At 46.9% G+C, this 19,070-nt stretch overlaps 1 protein-coding gene across 2 annotated transcripts in view; it reads left to right on the top strand.

Annotated features, from left to right (window-relative positions):
* Positions 1 to 18,788, top strand: part of TTC26 (tetratricopeptide repeat domain 26) — a 391,044-nt gene extending 372,256 nt beyond the window's left edge. For both annotated transcript variants that reach the window (XM_030207127.1, XM_030207135.1), the window contains one exon: positions 17,953 to 18,788. In XM_030207127.1, the coding sequence (XP_030062987.1) occupies positions 17,953 to 18,064 (112 nt within the window). In that variant the 3' untranslated portion in view covers positions 18,065 to 18,788. The remainder of the gene's footprint in view (positions 1 to 17,952) is intronic.
* Positions 18,789 to 19,070: the final 282 nt, after the last annotated feature.

Below are 19,070 nucleotides of genomic sequence, written 5' to 3'. Positions count from 1 at the left end.
ATACGATAAAATTGGGGGATAAGACCTTTTTCAGATATGTAAGTGTCAGGAGGAAGTTCCATAATAGAATTATGAGGCTCAAAGCTGAGGGAGAGGAATATGTGGCAGATAAGGATAAAGCTGAACTGCTTAGCAATTACTTCTGCTCTGTGTTCACGGATGAAAGACCAGGGGTAGGACTGCAGAAAATAAATGCTAAAGGGGATGGTAGGCCAAGACCCGTTCACAGAGGACTGTGTTCAAAAGAAGCTAGCTAAATTAAAACTAGACAGAGTGATGGAGCCTGATGTGGGATACACCCAGGGTGCTCAAGGAACTCAGAGAAGTTCAGGCAGCTCCGCTGACTCGCCTCTTCAGTGCTTCCTTAGAGACAGAGTGGTGGACTGGAGAAGGGCGAATGTGGTTCCTTTGCACAAGAGTGGAAGTAAAGATGAGGTTGGGAAATAACAGAACTGTCAGTCTGACCTCAGTGGTGAGTAAACTAATGGAAACGCTACTAAAGTGGAGGATTCTGAGGTTTCTCAAATTGAATGGATTGCAGGCTTCACTAGTGGCAGGCCGTGTCAGACTAATCTGATTTCTTTGACTGGGTGACCAAACAGTTGGGCATGGAAGGAGCACTAGATGTGGTATACTTAGATTTCAGCAAAGCCTTTGGCATGGTTCTGCACAGGCGACTGATAAATAAATTGAGTGCCCTTGGTATGGGTCCTAGAGTAACTGATTGGGTTAAAAATTGGTTGAACAGAAGGAGACCGAGGGTAATGGTAAATTGAACTTGCTCTGAAGAAAGGGATGTTATCAGTGGAGTACCGCAGGGATTGATCCGTGGGCCGGCTCTTTTTAACGTCTTTGTGAGGGATATTGCGAAAGGGCTGTCTGGTAAGATTTGTCCCTTTGTGGATGATATCAGACTCTGCAACAGGGTGGACACCCCTGGAGGGTGTAAGTGACATAAGGAAGGACCTAGCGAAGCTGGAGGAATGGTCCGATATTTGGCAACTAAGATTTAATGCTAAAAAATACAGGGTCATGCACTTGGGTCACAAGAATCTGAGGGAACGGTACAATATAGGGGGTGAAGTGCTTCTTTGTACAAAGGAAGAGAGGGACTTGGGGGTGATTGTGTCAGATGATATAAAGCCTTCCAAAGTGGTAGAAAATGACTGTCAAAGCCAGAAGAATGCATAAAGAGAGGGATGACCAGCAGGAAAAAAGAGGTGATAGTACCCAAGTCTCTGGTGAGGCCCCGTTTAGAGTACTGTGTGCAGTTCTAGAGCCCGCACCTACGGAAAGATATAAACAGGATGGAGTCGATCCAGAGGGCGGATACAAAATTGGTAAGCGGTCTTGAACACAAAAAATATGGGGACAGGCTTATGAACCTCAACACGTATACGCTGGAAGAGAGGAGGGAGAGAGGAGATATGATAGACATAGGCGCCCGGTATAAGAGGCTTGCAAGCTCATTTTCAAAGCACTTAGCCTCCCAAAGTTCCATAGAAACCTATGGAACTTAGCCTCCCAAAGTGCTTTGAAAATATGCCTCTTGGTGAGGCTAAGCCTCCCCAGCCGAAAGCCCCAAGCGTCTCTCTCTCTCTCTCTCTCTCAGTCATCTATCATACCTTGTGGTGTTAGAGCAGCAGTGAAAAGCATTGCAGGCTGCTGGGCTCCGTGCTTTGTTTTGCCTTCTCTCTCTCTCTCTCTCTCAGCTCTGGCCCGCCCTTATTTCCTGTTTACGCAAGGGCGGGCCAGAGCTGAGAGAGAGAGAAGGTAAAACAAAGCACGGAGCCCATCAGCCTGCAATGGTTTTCACTGCTGCTCTAACACCACGAGGTATGATAGATGACGTTTAAAATTTGGAGGAAGCCTGGAACTCAAAGGGAGTGAGGGAGGGGGACCCTGGAACTGTCTGGGAGGGAGGGGGGACCCTGGAACTGTCTGGGAGGGATGGAGGGGGACCCTGGAACTGTCTGTGATGAGTCTGACTTCTTGAGGTAACTTTCCAGTTCAGTATTTGGCTTCATATCTGTTGTGTCATGTGTTTTTCCTGTATGATCAAGATGCAGTATTCTGCTAGCGTGTAGTATTTGCAGCCCTTTTTGTTTTGTTTCACTAGGTTGTGTACTGGTGTTTTAGAGCCAGGTGTAATTATAGTGCTGCCTTGCCACGCATAAGGTTGTAGCTCGTCCTGTCCTTGGAATTAGTGCTGTTATGGTTTGGTAAGGTTATGAGTGTGTTTTTGCACAAGTTTGTGTATAGTGTTTTGCAGTGGAGAGATTGTGTGTTGGCCTTACTAAGGTGGCACCAAAACATCAGAAATGATGTAGAGCCTAAATCATGACACACTACCTCTTGAAGGATCTACATATGGTCGTTAATAAAAGGAGCTCATTGTGAACACTAGCCACCCTAAAAGGGTGTTTTTTGGCTCTACACGTATCATGATATTATGATCCCTTGTTTCATATTGTTGACAGTCTGCATTTTCCATATGGTGGTATATTGGTGTATTAGGTCTGCCCAGTGTAATATTTATGGTACAGTAAGGTTATGAGTGTGTTTATGTTTTGCAGTTGAGCAATTGTGGTTAGTATATGCTTTGAGCAACCACTTTATTCTTTGACATATGATAACATATCTCGTATCTAAATTTAATAAAAGGTATTAATTGTGATGATTTTATTTTTACTTTTTTTTTTTTTCTGTGTGTTATCAGACAATTATGGATATAAGCCCCACCCCTAACCCTGCCCCCTTTAGCCTCCCCAGACAATTGGGCCACCGACCGCCTATGATGATAGAGATGTTTAAATATCTCAAGGGCATTAAGGTAATGGTAAATTGGATTTCTATCCCGCTATTACCTCGCAGTTCTAAGCGGGTTACAGCTATTTAAGAAGGCAGTTTCATTTAACTGGGAAAAAGGGTCATAATAAATTTAGTGATTAAGAATAAATAGTGAATTGGTAGTTAGCGTGGGATATATATATATTTGAAACAGATGTGTTTTCAAATTTTTCCTAAAAAGAATATAAGACTGAGAAGATTTAAATATAGGTGAAATCGTAGTCCGTAATCTTGCTGCATGAATACTAACCCTAATTCAAAGAAATGTAATCTCTTTTTAACTTTTGATGATGGAAAAGAATAACCTACAGTACCAGTACGTCTTGTTCTTAAAGCATAAATGAATATAAAATGTGGATATAGATAGTCTGGTGCCAAGCCATGTAGGAGCTTAAAAAGAAAACTTGCCAATTTGAAATAGATTCTAGCCTCAATAGGCAACCAGTGTAATGATAAATAACTGGAAGTGATCCTATCAAATTTAGACAATCCAAAAATAATTCGAACTGCTGTATTCTGTATCGTTTGCAGTCTTCACCAAGCATTTATTACATCCTAAATAAACCAGATTACAATAATCCAATTGAGAAACTGAACCAGTATTCTAAAATGATCTTGTTGGAAATAATTTTGCACTCATCTCAATTTTTTCATCAAGAAAAAACATTTTTGTTAATGAAGAGACCTGTTTTTCCATGGTTAAAGCACTATCAATAAACACTCCTAATTCAAAGGTAGCTTGGTTAATAGTGATGGATTTTGGAATATTTTCTGGATGCATGTCAAAACAAATAAATTTTGTTTGCTCGGTGTTCAATTTTAACTTATGATCAAACATCCAATTATTTATTAATGACATGCATTGTTGAATTACAACATAATCTATTACAGAAATAGAATCAAAAGGTATCAAAACTGAAATGTCATCTGCATAAATATAGTGAACACATTTCTTCTTATGTAACAAGAAACCTAAAGATCGTAGAAAAATATTGAAAAGCAGCGGGGACAGTGGAGAGCCCTGAGGGACTCAACAGTTATTACTCCAGGAAGAAGATAGACCATCCTTTGTTTTGACTGAATAAGAGTGAATCAAAAAAGTCCTAAACCAATTCTGCACCTTTCCAACAATTCCAATACTCTCAAGCAACTGCAGCAGAATTTCATGATCCACTAGGTCAAATGCCACCGAAAGATCGAATTGCAACAATACTGCACACTTTCCCTTACTCAGCAGACCTCTGACTTTATCAATCACTGAACCCACTACCGTTTCTGTACTATGAAAAGATCGAAATCCCAATTGAGAGAAAGTGAGCCTTTTTCAACTGAAGGAAAACTCTGGAATGAGGCAGCATACGATGAAGTTAAGAGGGAATAGGCTTAGGAAGAATCTACGAAAGTATTATTTCACCGAAAGGGTGGTGAAAGCATTGAATGGTCTCCTGGTGGAGGTTGTGGCATTGAGGACTGTGTCAGAGTTTAAGACAGCGTGAGATAAGCACATGAGATCCCATAGGACAAGGAAGGGTTAGGGATTACAGAGGATGGGCAGACTGGATGGGCCATTTGGCCTTTTTCTGCCGTCATGATTCTATGTTTCTATTTGTAAAAATTTGGGATCCCTATTTGAGTACCTTAATGGTGTAAGTTTGATCTGTGTTGTAAAATAATTTAAATTTTACTTGTGTAGCTCTTTTGGAGAGGGAGTGGGGATTTTAGGAAGTATAGTTGATGGTGTTGATAGAGTAAAAAAATGGTAGGGTTGGGGAATTATAGGATTTAGGGATGGGGTTATATTACCAAAGAAAACTTAATCCTTTTATGATTACATATCTTTATTATCTATTTGCCTACATTGAGCCCTCCGTCTCAGAGCCCAGGGCAGGAGCTGCAGTCGGATCCCCTCTCAGAGCTCTGTTTCAGAAGTGCACATGATTTTAGATGTGGTGCCTTCAATTGTGATGTGTAATAGTATTGTTCCAAATGCAGAACCCTGATCCCCTCTCCAATTTTGCCAGGCATAGAGTGTACCATGCCAACATGGACGCTCGCCCCAACCATATAAAGCTTCGCATTTGTTTATGTAAAATCTTTAAAAATGAGGAGGGAGGGGGACTTCATTTGGAAGCATCTGGAACAAATACAAACATTTTGGTAAAGTCATCATTTTAGGTGTATCAATCCTCCCCATCCCCTTCTCCATCTCTCCAGCTCCCACAACACTTCCCCTAGCAAGCAGCATAATTATATAGCTTAGTAATATTTCCTTGAATATTGTTTCCTAGATAACATATGGTTGCCCCTTGCCATTTAAAGAGATACTAACGTTAAATCTGTTCCACTTCCTCCTACAGGATGGAAGCATTAAGTATTTTGGACTTGAACATATTCATTTTAAATCCAAATACTTTCTTATATGCCATCAAGTCCCTGACCAAGCGGGCCCGAGGGTTGTGGACAATGAATAGTACATCATCTGAAAATAAGGTGGCCTTAACCCATTAGTGCCCAGTGTTCCCATATGGGCACTTATTATGGGAACATTGGGCACTAATGGGTTAAATGTCTATCCACCCTCTTGACACCCCTCTATCTCTGAAGTATTATGTATCATCTGAGTAAAGGGTTCAGTAACTATGGTAAAGAGCAGTGGTGTCAAGGTGCTCCCCATCTAATTCCCCTACCTATTTGAAATGCAGTAGAATAGATGCCATTAACCTTCAGACACGCTTGGGGTTCAGTATATACAACCCTAAAACAATCTATAAATGTGTTCCTTAGCTCCACTTTGTCCAGCGTTCTAAACATAAAAGGCCAACAGTCCCTGTCAAAGGCCTTTTCTCCATCCACAGATAACAGGAGCAAGGGTCGTTCTGACCATCTATTTTTCCACATCCCTTTTCAGTACCCTCCTTGCATTATCCATAGCTTGGCAACCTGTCACAAATCCAGACTAGTCTTCATGGCAGGAACTTCAGTAAAGGGTATGATACATACCTGTAGCAGTTGTTCTCCGAGGACAGCAGGCTGATTGTTCTCACGACTGGGTGACGTCCGCGGCAGCCCCCACCAACCGGAAATAAGCTTCGCGGGACGGTCGACACGCAGGGCACGCCCACCGCGCATGCGCGGCCGTCTTCCCGCCCGTGCGCGACCGCTCCCGCCAGTTGAATGACTAGCAAAAAATATGAAATACACAACTCCAAAGGGGAGGAGGGAGGGAAGGTGAGAACAATCAGCCTGCTGTCCTCGGAGAACAACTGCTACAGGTATGTATCATACCCTTTCTCCGAGGACAAGCAGGCTGCTTGTTCTCACGACTGGGGTATCCCTAGCTCTCAGGCTCACTCAAAACAAGAACCCAGGTCAATTGAACCTCGCAACGGCGAGGAAACAACAGAAATTGACCTACGAAGAACAACTAACTGAGAGTGCAGCCTGACCAGAATAAATTCGGGTCCTGGAGGGTGGAGTTGGATTTACACCCCAAACAGATTCTGCAGCACCGACTGCCCGAACCGACTGTCGCGTCGGGTATCCTGCTGGAGGCAGTAATGTGATGTGAATGTGTGGACAGATGACCACGTCGCAGCCTTGCAAATCTCTTCAATAGTGGCTGACTTCAAGTGGGCCACTGACGCTGCCATGGCTCTAACACTATGAGCCGTGACATGACCCTCAAGAGTCAGCCCAGCCTGGGCGTAAGTAAAGGAAATGCAATCTGCTAGCCAATTGGAGATGGTGCGTTTCCCGACAGCGACCCCTAGCCTGTTAGGGTCGAAAGAAACAAACAATTGGGCGGACTGTCTGTGGGGCTGTGTCCGCTCCAAGTAGAAGGCCAATGCTCTCTTGCAGTCCAATGTGTGCAACTGACGTTCAGCAGGGCGGGTATGCGGCCTGGGGAAGAATGTTGGCAAGACAATTGACTGGTTAAGATGGAACTCCGACACCACCTTCGGCAGGAACTTTGGGTGGGTGCGGAGCACTACTCTGTTGTGATGAAATTTGGTATATGGAGCATGAGCTACTAGGGCTTGAAGCTCACTGACCCTACGAGCTGAAGTAACTGCCACCAAGAAAATGACCTTCCAGGTCAAGTACTTCAGATGGCAGGTATTCAGTGGCTCAAAAGGAGGTTTCATCAGCTGGGTGAGGACGACGTTGAGATCCCATGACACAACAGGAGGCTTGATAGGGGGCTTTGACAAAAGCAAGCCTCTCATGAATCGAACGACTAAAGGCTCTCCAGAGATGGCTTTTCCTTCCACACGATAATGGTAAGCACTAATCGCACTAAGGTGATTCCTTACTGAGTTGGTCTTGAGGCCAGACTCTGATAAGTGCAGAAGGTATTCAAGCAGGTTCTGTGCAGGGCAAGAACGAGGTTCTAGGGCCATGCTCTCACACCACACGACAAACCTCCTCCACTTGAAAAAGTAACTCTTTTTAGTGGAATCCTTCCTAGAGGCAAGCAAGACCCGGGAGACACCCTCAGACAGACCCAACGCAGTGAAGTCTACGCCCTCAACATCCAGGCCGTGAGAGCCAGAGACTGGAGGTTGGGGTGCAGCAACGCTCCGTCGTTCTGCGAAATGAGAGTCGGAAAACACTCCAATCTCCACGGTTCTTCGGAGGACAACTCCAGAAGAAGAGGGAACCAGATCTGACGGGGCCAAAAGGGCGCGATCAGAATCATGGTGCCGCGGTCTTGCTTGAGCTTCAGTAAGGTCTTCCCCACCAAAGGTATGGGAGGATAAGCATACAGGAGGCCGGTCCCCCAATGGAGGAGAAAGGCATCCGACGCTAGCCTGCCGTGTGCCTGAAGTCTGGAACAGAACAGAGGCAGCTTGTGGTTGGTCTGAGAGGCGAAAAGGTCCACCGAGGGGGTGCCCCACGCTCGGAAGATCTTGCGTACCACTCTGGCATGGAGCGACCACTCGTGCGGTTGCATGACTCTGCTCAGTCTGTCGGCCAGACTGTTGTTTACGCCTGCCAGGTACGTGGCTTGGAGGAGCATGCCGAACCGACACGCCCAACGCCACATCCCGACGGCCTCCTGGCACAGGGGGCGAGATCCGGTGCCCCCCTGCTTGTTGACGTAATACATTGCAACCTGATTGTCTGTCCGAATTTGGATAATTTGACAGGACAGCCGATCTCTGAAAGCCTTCAGTGCGTTCCAGATCGCTCGGAGCTCCAGGAGGTTGATCTGCAGATCCTTTTCCTGGAGGGACCACAGACCCTGAGTGTGGAGCCCATCGACATGGGCTCCCCACCCCAGGCGAGATGCATCCGTCGTCAGCACTTTCGTGGGCTGCGGAATTTGGAATGGACGTCCCAGGGTCAAATTGGTCCGGATGGTCCACCAGAGCAGTGAAGTGCGGCAACTGGTGGAGAGGCGGATGACATCTTCTAGATTCCCGGTGGCTTGAAACCACTGGGAAGCTAGGGTCCATTGAGCAGATCTCATGTGAAGACGAGCCATGGGAGTCACATGAACTGTGGAGGCCATATGACCCAGAAGTCTCAACATCTGCCGAGCTGTGATCTGCTGAGACGCTCTGGTCTGCGAAGCCAGGGCCAAGAGATTGGTAGCCCTCGCTTCGGGAAGGTAGGCCTGAGCCGTCTGGGTATTCAGCAGCGCTCCTATGAATTCCAGAGACTGAGTAGGCTGGAGATGGGACTTTGGGTAATTGATCACAAACCCCAGCAGCTCCAGAAGTTGAATAGTGCACTGCATGGACCGGAGGGCTCCTGCCTCCGAGGTGCTCTTGACCAGCCAATCGTCGAGATATGGGAACACGTGCACTCCCAGCTTGCGTAGATACGCCGCCACCACCACGAGGCACTTTGTAAACACTCGTGGGGCAGAGGCGAGCCCAAAGGGCAGCACACAATACTGAAAGTGCCGTGCGCCCAGGCGGAATCTGAGATACTGTCTGTGAGCTGGCAGTATCGGGATGTGAGTGTATGCGTCCTTTAAATCCAGGGAACATAGCCAATCGTTTTTCTGAATCATTGGCAGAAGGGTGCCCAAGGAAAGCATCCTGAACTTTTCTTTGACCAGGAATTTGTTCAGGCCTCTCAGGTCTAGGATGGGACGCATCCCCCCTGTTTTCTTTTCCACAAGGAAGGACCTGGAATAGAATCCCTGCCCTTCCTGCCCGGGTGGTACGGGCTCGACCGCATTGGCGCTGAGAAGGGCGGAGAGTTCCTCTGCAAGTACCTGCTTGTGAAGGGAGCTGAAAGACTGAGCTCCCGAAGGACAATTTGGAGGCAGGGAGGCCAAATTCAGGGCGTATCCGCACCGCACTATTTGGAGAACCCACTGGTCGGAGGTTATGAGAGGCCACCTTTGGTGAAAAAATTTTAACCTCCCTCCGACCGGCAGATCGTCCGGTACGGACACTTGTAGGGCGGCTATGTTCCCGTGGATCCAGTCAAAAGCCCGTCCCCGGCTTTTGCTGTGGAGGCGCAGGGGGCTGCTTAGGCGCACGCTGTTGACGAGAACGAGCGCGCTGGGGCTGTCCCTGTGCCTGGCGAGGCCTTCGGGCCGGCTGGTTGTACCTACGCTTTGCAAAAGAATAGGGTGCAGCCTGCCGTGCCCGGGAAAAACGCCCACCCGTGGGGGCGGGTGCTGAAGGCGCCCGGTGGGAGAGCTTGTCGAGAGCGGTTTCCCGCTGATGCAGTTGGTCCACCATCTGCTCGACCTTCTCGCCGAAAATGTTATCCCCCCGGCAAGGGACGTCAGCCAGTCTCTGCTGGGTGCGGTTGTCCAGGTCAGAGGCACGCAGCCATGAGAGCCTGCGCATCACTATACCTTGGGCCGCAGCACGAGATGCCACGTCACAGGTGTCAAAAATCCCCCTGGACAGGAACTTTCTGCACGCCTTCAGCTGCCTGACCACCTCCTGATAAGGCCTGGACTGCTCCGGCGGGAGCTTATCGACCAGGTCCGCCAGCTGTTGCACATTGGTCCGCATGTGGATGCTCATATAGAGCAGGTAAGATTGGATGCGGGTCACGAGCATGGAGGATTGGTAGGCCTTCCTCCCAAATGAGTCCAGAGTGCGAGACTCCCGCCCCGGGGGCGCCGAGGCGGTATCCCTCGAACTCCGTGCCCTCTTGAGAGCAGAATCCACGACCGCTGAGTCATGGGGCAACTGGGGCCGCATGAGCTCTGGGTCAGAGTGGATCCTGTACTGGGACTCTGCTTTCTTGGGAATGGTGGGATTAGTTAGTGGTCGCACCCAGTTCCGGAGCAGCGTCTCCTTCAGGACATTGTGCAGCGGTACCGTGGAGGACTCTCTAGGTGGTGATGGATAGTCGAGGACCTCGAGCATCTCGGCCCTCGGCTCTTCCACAGAGACCACGGGAAAGGGAATGCTTATAGACATATCCCGCACAAAGGAGGCAAAGGAGAGACTCTCAGGAGGTGAGAGCTTCCTCTCCGGTGACGGCGTGGGGTCCGAGGGAAGGCCCGTAGACTCCTCTGAGGAGAAATATCTCGGGTCCTCCTCTTCCCCCCACGAGTCCTCATCCTCGGTATCGGACATTAGCTCATGTAGCTGCGTCCGGTACCGGGCCCGGCTCGACGTCGAGGCACCGAGGTCTCGGTGTCGTCGAGCGGTGGACTCCCGCGCCGGCGGGGACGGAGCTCCCTCCATCGACGTCGACGGGGACTCCACCTGCGTGGCTGTCGAGACCGGCACCGCAAGCGGCGGCGGTGTCGATTGCCCCGGCGCCGGGCTAGAGCTCGCCGGCGCCACAGTCATCGGCGCCGAGGGCGCAAGCACCCCCGGCGCCGGCACAGCCTGGCGCATCAGCCCTTCCAGGATCCCCGGAAGGATGGCTCTGAGGCACTCGTCCAGGCCCGCTGCCGGGAAAGGCGGTGGGGCCGGTAAGGGTGTCGGTGCCGGAAGCTGCTGGGGGCCAGGAGACGGCACCGAGGTGCCGGAACCCCGACGCGTCGGTACCTCCACCACCGACGGAGATCTCTCCTCTCTGCGATGACGCTTCGGCGTCGACTCCTCTTCAGGGTGCACCGAGGGCTCCCGGTGACGGCGCTTCTTGTCTTTTTTCCGGTGCACGTCACCGGTGCCGGAGGGCATGGAGGAGGAGGAGGTCGATCCCCCTCGGTCTCGGGGTACCGGGTCCGACAGGGTTCGGTCCCGTGGCTCACGAGTTGAGGGAGTGACCGGGGCCGACTGCCCACGCGGTCTCTCTACCCCACTCTCGCCGGCGGACCGGCGGGCCGACGGGACCTGTTCTCCTGGGGTCGCTGCCATCGGTGCCGATGTCTCGGGCATCGATACCGGTACCGAAGAACCGGTCTTCGATACCGATGCCGTCGAGGTCGACGTCGAGGGGCCGGCGCAAGTTCCAAAAAGACGGTCCCGCAGAACTTGCCTCGCAACCTGAGTCCGTTTCCGGAGACCGAGACACAAAACGCACGACTTGAGATTGTGCTCCGGCCCGAGGCACTGGAGGCACCAAGCGTGGGTGTCGGTCTGCGAGATCGGCCGGCCGCAGCGACCACACTTTTTAAATCCACTCGGGACCTTCGAGGACATCGACGGAAAAATCGCGTCGGCGAAGTCAAAGTCGGCAATGGTGGCTAAAATCACACCACGAAAACTGAAACCGACCGAGCGGCCACTAGGCCGCAACGAGGCGTCCCCGCTAGAAAGCGAGGGAAAAAAAAAGGAGCGCGTGCTCCACACGCGCAAAATTCTTTTTTTTTTTTTTTTTTTTTAAAAGAGAAAGAAGAAGAAGAAGAGGCCGAACAGGCCAAAAGCGACGATCCGCGTAAACGCGGTCGAAAAAATCCGGCGGCTGAAACGAGAGAGAGGGGAAAACACAACTCTCTCAGTCGCGGAAAAAAAGTAACTGGCGGGAGCGGTCGCGCACGGGCGGGAAGACGGCCGCGCATGCGCGGTGGGCGTGCCCTGCGTGTCGACCGTCCCGCGAAGCTTATTTCCGGTTGGTGGGGGCTGCCGCGGACGTCACCCAGTCGTGAGAACAAGCAGCCTGCTTGTCCTCGGAGAATCTATTAGCCAATATCCTACTCAGAATCTTAATATCTAGACCTAACAGAATTATCTCTATATATAAAAGGCACCTCCAACGTTCTAATTGAAGCCTCCAGCCGGAAACTTGAGGTGGCATAGACATCCGGTTTAGCAAGTACACAAAGGAAAAGAGAGTTGCAAGTAAAGCAATTAACTCCTGCCACAGTTGTTTTCTCAGGCACCTGGAGTGGTTGCCCTGGGTGATTAACAAGGTCAGCTGGAGTAAAGCAATTAACTCCTCCCAGAGTCTTGCCCTGAGTGATTAACAAGGTCAGCTGGGGTGCACAGGGAGGGGGAGGGAGACCCTGGAACTGGGAGGGAGTGATGGGCCCCTGGCACACACTCTGATTCTCATACATACATACATACACTATCACTGTCACAGACACACTCGCACCCAGTCACACTCTCTCTGTCACACACACACACACTCTTGCACATTCCCTCTCTCTCACACAGTCAATCTCACACACACTCTCTCAAACATACATACTCCGAGGAAAACCTTGCTAGCGCCTGTTTCATTTCTCAGAAACGGGCCTTTTTTACTAGTAGGTTGATAATTCTGGAAGATACTATTCTTCTCTTTTTTTGTGTGCAAAATTGTAATTTCCCCCACTGTCCTTTTATAGTATGGTAATCTATTCCCTCGTATCAGAGTTAAAACCCTCCACTAGGGGGCTGACTAGTAACAACTGGAATTTTTAAATAAAATTTTGCAGTGCCCTGGGGCTCTCCTAGTCTTCATATGTTTGATCACTTATGCAACCTCACTTTCCATAATATCGCTAACTAGGCTAGGCCCCTAGCTTATTCTTCTGTGTTTGGGGTAAGTTTGCTTTATCCAAATAATCATCAATGTCAGCTATACTGGAGCAATGCTCTGGAGTGCTGTAGTATTCCTTAATCTCTTCCTCACTCAGTAATATCTAACCCTCCTTATTTCTAATATGTAAAATATTATTCTGGGTTTCACAGACTTTTAGATTATGTGCTAACCATCTCCCTTCCTTATTGCTAAAAGCAAAGTACTTATGTTTAAGTCTATCCAATTGGAAGCTAATTTTCTGTGCTTGCAGATCTTGTAATTGTTTTCAGGCATCCAAGAATTTTCCCCACACCTCTATGTTCCCTGGCCTCTACTTGCTCTAAAGTATCCAAAGAGGATAAAACTGTTTTCCAGATCGAGCATCTTTTTAGTCCTGAACCCTTAGGGTCACATCCCTGGTACATATAAACATATCAATTGTAGAATAGGATTGGTGTACCTGTGAGAAAAATGCGTTATCCCTCCAATGAGGATTTCTGAGTCTCCACACATCCACTTCATCTATATCCTCTAACAGATGCAGCAGCTCCCTTCTTTTGGTTGTATGCCCCCTGGTCCCATACTGACCTTCGAGGGATTAAAGGTGATACTAAAATCCCCCCAATCACAGTGGGGCCCTTTTTGAAGCCCACTAATTTCCCCCTCATTTTGTAAAAAAAAAAAAATTACCCCAAGTTGGGAGCATAAACAATACGGGTAACCAGCATCCCTTCTACCAATAAATCTAGCATTAGCATCCTCCCCTCCTGTTCTTGATATTGCTTGTGTATAGTGATATTCAGCGCTTTCCCCAATAATATCCCAGCTCCCCCCTCAAACTATTGGAAGCAAAAAGTTGGTAAGGATACTCCTTATTTCACAGCAGATGTTCATCCCTTTTTCTAAAATGATTTTCTTGGACCCATACTGTATCCAACCTTCGGTATTTTAGCTCCTTATAAGATAGCTTACATTTATATGGCAAATTAAGGCCATGAGTATTAATAGATACTAAGTTTGGGTTCCACATGCCTACCATCTTTGTTCCCTTTCCCACACATCCTGCCTCTCACCATCACTCTGCACCCCACTCTGTTCCTGAATCAGCCCTTCCCTCCCACCTCTTCCACTGCCTCGCTCCCCCTTGCCCAGTATTGCATGGCCTACGATTGCCCTCAACCATCACACAGGCAAAATCTCAGGAAGAAGTGGCCCACTCCAAGACCCCTAGAAATCATGCTTATCCTCCATCCCAACTCTGCCCTTCCACGCAACCCCTCCCAAGCAAAACAGTATTTCCTTTTCCAAGCTGTGGTAAAAGGAGACCGATACTGGCATCGGCATGTGCTTTACATGCACGCCGAGGCCCCCTTTTACCACAGTTGGTAAAAGAGAAGTCTCACCTTCCTACAGGAAATAACCTTAGGGTAAGTAAAGCACTTGCACGGCCATTTCGGGGGGGGGGGGGGAAGGAACCCTTACCACCACTCATTGAGGTGGCAGTAAGGGTTCCCACGTTAACCCGGCGGTAACCGGGCAGCACGGCCCAATTACTGCCGGATACACTCTGGCACTACATAAATAAATGTTTGTACCGCCAGAAATGATGGCACGCTAGGGGTGGGGAGTACTGCCAGGCTGCTGCAATAACCCGGCGGTACTTCCTGTATAGCGATCGGTAAGCCCGCGTTGGGCTTACTGCCGCTTAGTAAAAGGAACCCTAAGTGAAGTATTTTCACTTTGAAGTTTGATATAGAGTCCCCAGGTACAGAAATACGTGTGGATTTTGTCCCCATGTGGCAGGGGCGTAGCCAGACTTGCGTGGGAGGGGGGTCCACAGCTCGAGGGGAGGGGGCACATTTTAGGCCCGCCCCCTCCCGCCGCCATTGTTGCCCCCCCCCGTCTCTGCCGACCCCCCTCCCGCCGCGAACCCTCTCCCGCCGCCGCCTACCTTCCGTTTTGCTGGCGGGGGACCCCACTCCCCGCCAGCTGACGTCCTCTCCCGTAGAACGTAGCGGCAGCGGCACTGTCTGGCAGAGAAAAGTCTTCTTCCTTGCATGCTGACGTCCTGCACGTACAACGTGCAGGACGTCAGCATGCAAGGAAGAAGACTTTTCTCTGCCAGACAGTGCCGCTGCGTTTTACGGGAGAGGATGTCGACTGGCGCGGAGTGGGGTCCCCCGCCAGCAAAACGGAAGGTAGGCAGGGGTGGGTTCGCCAGAAGGGTTGTCCCCACTGAAATCTACGGGGCCCAGGCCCCCTCAGGCCCCACGTAGCTACGCCACTGCCAGGTGGATAGTTTGAAAATTGCCTCCTAGGTCATTTTGGAGGTCAGGTATGGTATATTGTATGTCTGTTTTTTTCAGTTTCACAGAAGAAGTAATATCGAGTCTGCAGCAATCAGTGCTTTTTTTTTTAACTGGCAGCTGCTGCAGGTAGATATTCAGGGCTAGTATCCAGATACTAGGGAGTACTGAATATCTGGATGTAACTTGGCCACTGCTCCTTATCTAGATACCAGCGATTTTCAGACTGGTACCCAGATACATAACTGGATAAAGCTAAAAGAGCCTTTTTCTAATCTAACTTTATCTGTGCAGTTACCCATTTAGGACTAGATTCAGTAAATGGCACCCAAATGTGGACACAAAAAAAAATGTACACCAAGCACTATTCTAAAAATGGCGCTCTGAGTTAGGAGCTGTTTATAGAATAGCATGTAGTTCTGGGATCTGCACTCAACTTTCGGCACGAGAATTTACGCCAACTGAAATTTGGTGTAAAGTAAGCGTGGATTCCCTGAATTCTATAATAATGCATGCATCTTTAGTGAACACTCCTGACTTGTCCATCCCCTCCCATGGCCATGCCCCCTTTTCAGTTATGTGCTAAAAAATTGGCATGCGTATCTTTATAGACTAGCGCTTAGCAAGATGTGTGCACAAATCCAAATTGTTGCCAATTAATGCCAATAATTGATTAGCACCCAATTATTGGTACTAATTGGCTTATTACTCAAATTGTACATGCAAATTGGGCACGTGCCCAAATTTGTGCACGCAATTTTGAATGCCGTTTATAGAATTCAGGGGATAGCAAACTGAATATCACAGCTAATTGGGTAAATGCCAGCTTTGCCCAGGCTCCAACCCAGGACAACCCCAGCACACAACCTGGATAGTAATAAGGTGACCTTTCCAGATTTTCAATGGCATTGTATTTGTTTATTAAAATTTATAGCCCACTGTATCCAATAACCACAGCAGGTTACAACCAAACATATATAATAAAATATAACAAAACATAAAACACAATGTCAAAAAACATAAAATAAAAAAATAAAATAAAAAAAAAAAATATAACATGATCTTAAACATAATATGTATATTTCACTTTAGACCTGGAATATGCAAGTAAATCCAAACAGGTTTTAAGTTGTTTTCTAAATCCTGCTAGGTTGGTAACCAGTTGAAAGTTTATTGGTAATGCATTCCAAAGTACTGGTCCAACAATAGAAAAAAAATCCATTCACAAATCTCTCACACAGCTGAACATGTTTTTGGCTAGGTACTTTCAGCAAACATTAACTCATTGATTTTAACATAATTCCAAATAAGGTTCACAAAAATGTAATAGTTTTATAAAGTATCAAATACAAAATCTAAAACAACCATTAAATTGAATAACAATTTTAATCTTTATTAAGTCTTATTACTCTATTACACAATATTATAAATGTGTAATGTTCTATATAATATTGTGTAATAGAGTAATAAGACTTAAAAAAGATTAAAATTGATCTTAACATGAGATGACCTGTACACTCTCAATGGTGAACCCATGACATCAGAAATCTCAATGCATAATGCTTTATGTACCAGTAATAAGATCTTAAATCTTATCTGTATAACATAGGAAGCCAGTTTAATTCTCGTAGCACTGGTTTGCATGGATTCAAAACATTTACCTCCCATCCAGATAATGCCACTGAAATTCCAGATATGTACTCAGTAAGTGGGACATCTGAGTAGGAGCTGTTCCTACCCACGAAAATTCCGCTATTGACCTCGGGCAGTTTTTTTAAAAATATATTTTTGGCTTTATTAATTTTCTATTTCCATAGAAACATTTCAAAACAGAACCATATATTGTGTTACATGACAATCAACCTAACAACTGTCTTCCCCAACCACCCATTACCATTATAGACTTGATTTTTTAAATGATGCCAAAAAATTGTTACTGAAAAATTGAAGTGCTGAGCGCTATTCTATAAAGGATCTGCACCCTTTATGAAACAGCACTAATCAGTGGTGACTAACTTAAGGCGCTGACAATTACGGCTGCTGAAAGCAAGTGTAAATGATGACATCTGAATTATGAACCAATGAGGTCTATTCTGTAACAATGCGTGTAAATTCTGGGAACACCCCTGGAACACCTTGAAACGCCCCCTGGCCACGCCTCCTTGAATTTACACACTATGGGGTCCTTTTACAAAGCTGCGGTAAAAAGTGACCTGCAGTAGTGTGGGCACATGCTAGACTACTTTTTACCGCGGCTAGGAAAAAGGCCATTTTTTAATGGGCCAGGAAATGGGCATGAGCAAAACTTAAAACTAGTGTGTTCCTATTTACGGCCTGAGCCCTTATCACCAGCCATTGACTTAGCAGTAAGGGCTCATGCACTACCCATTCGGTTACCATGCAGCACAAGCCAACGTGGCCACGCTGCTGACTACCGCCGGGAACGCCCCCAGGGTAGAAAATAGAAAAATATTTTCTCCCGAGGGATTTGGCACTCGGAATTGCTGCCGAGCGCACGTGCCACCCTGGTGGTAGTGCCAATTTGGTGTTCAGTACCCGCGCGTTAGCCATCATGTGGCTTTGTAAAAGGGCCTATATAGGATTTACACATGGAGCATTATGGAATACGATCTGTGCGTAAGTCACAATTAAGACCAATTAACATCAATAATTGGTGCTGATTGCTCATTAATCAATTAAGTTGCATGCACAAATCAGCAATGCGCGCTGACATGAACACTCAACTTTAGTCACCATTTATAGAATCCAGGGGCATATGACTAACACCCATTTCCAGGAGTATTGAAATGTTGCTGCATTGTATTGTTCTGACCACTAATAGTAAAACGAAGGAGTCGGTAATGCAAATACTTTTTCAAATTCCAGTTCTTTTTCATGTTGTGTTTTTTATCAGAGAGACCCTCCGGGAAGTACTGCATCTTCTGCGCAGCACAGGCAGTACCCAAGTGGAGTACATCATACGCATTCTGAAGAAATGGGGCAAGGAGAACCGGGTGCCAGTCTGACCCGGGCCTATTCAGAAGGATGAATACCGGTTCCCACACTCTTAGCTGCTGAAAGAGCCAAGGAACATTCATAGGTCACATCCATGCCATCCCACCTTTCACCAGTTAAAATTTGTTCTCTTTTTGGACCAGATTAACTTGTTGGGCCAAAATTTAACCAGTTTCTGGAGGAGAAGCAATATAGAAAGCAGACATTTATCTGGTTAATGTCCGAGGTTAACCAGTTAAATGTTTTTGAATATCCATCCCTTTTTGTCTTCAAAAGCATTCAGATGCAGGGAGCTAGACAATGAAGCAAAATTGAGCTATTTTGTTCCTGAACCCAATGGTGAACAAACACTTTACAGTTCAATTATATGGAAGCTCAGGAAGCTTTTTAAACATATTGTATAAATCTAAGCTATTTACTTTTTAAATGATTCAAAATAAGGACACTTCATGTGCGAACATATTTTGTACTCTATTTTAGTAGAATAGATATTTAAAAGTGTCCATCAATCTGATAAAAAATATTTTTCCATCTTGTGATTTTGTGTGAAGCAGGTACTTCAGATACAACTCAGTTTTTATATATTTATGCTGTACTGCCGTAACTGTATGTCTGGTCAGAGTTCAACATTAGCAACTCCTAAATAGAAACTTTCTTGAAATCTACATCCTGTGCAGCCAGAAACTACTTTCTTAATTCCTGATATCAGTGCTCCAAAATCAGGAATCAATAGCTGTGTAGACAACAGTGAAAAAAATAAAAATTTGAAATGAAATGTTTTATGCATGATATCTGTTTCATTGTGTGCCACAAAACAAAAATATAAATTCTGCCATGGACTGTTTACTTTTAAACAAAATGTAGATTTTAGATTCAAGTTTACAAAGAATATAATGTTTCAAGTGAAGAGTTTGGTAGGTCTGGCACCATTGTCAGGCCTGGCTTGCTATACAGGACATTATTTTGATTCTTCTGTGATTTAAAAACTTTTGGATGGTCCAGACAGTTGACCCATTG

The sequence above is a fragment of the Microcaecilia unicolor genome, chromosome 1 (assembly GCF_901765095.1).
Source record: "Microcaecilia unicolor chromosome 1, aMicUni1.1, whole genome shotgun sequence".
Classification (NCBI taxonomy): domain Eukaryota; kingdom Metazoa; phylum Chordata; class Amphibia; order Gymnophiona; family Siphonopidae; genus Microcaecilia; species Microcaecilia unicolor.
This window is presented reverse-complemented; position numbering and strand designations above follow the sequence as displayed.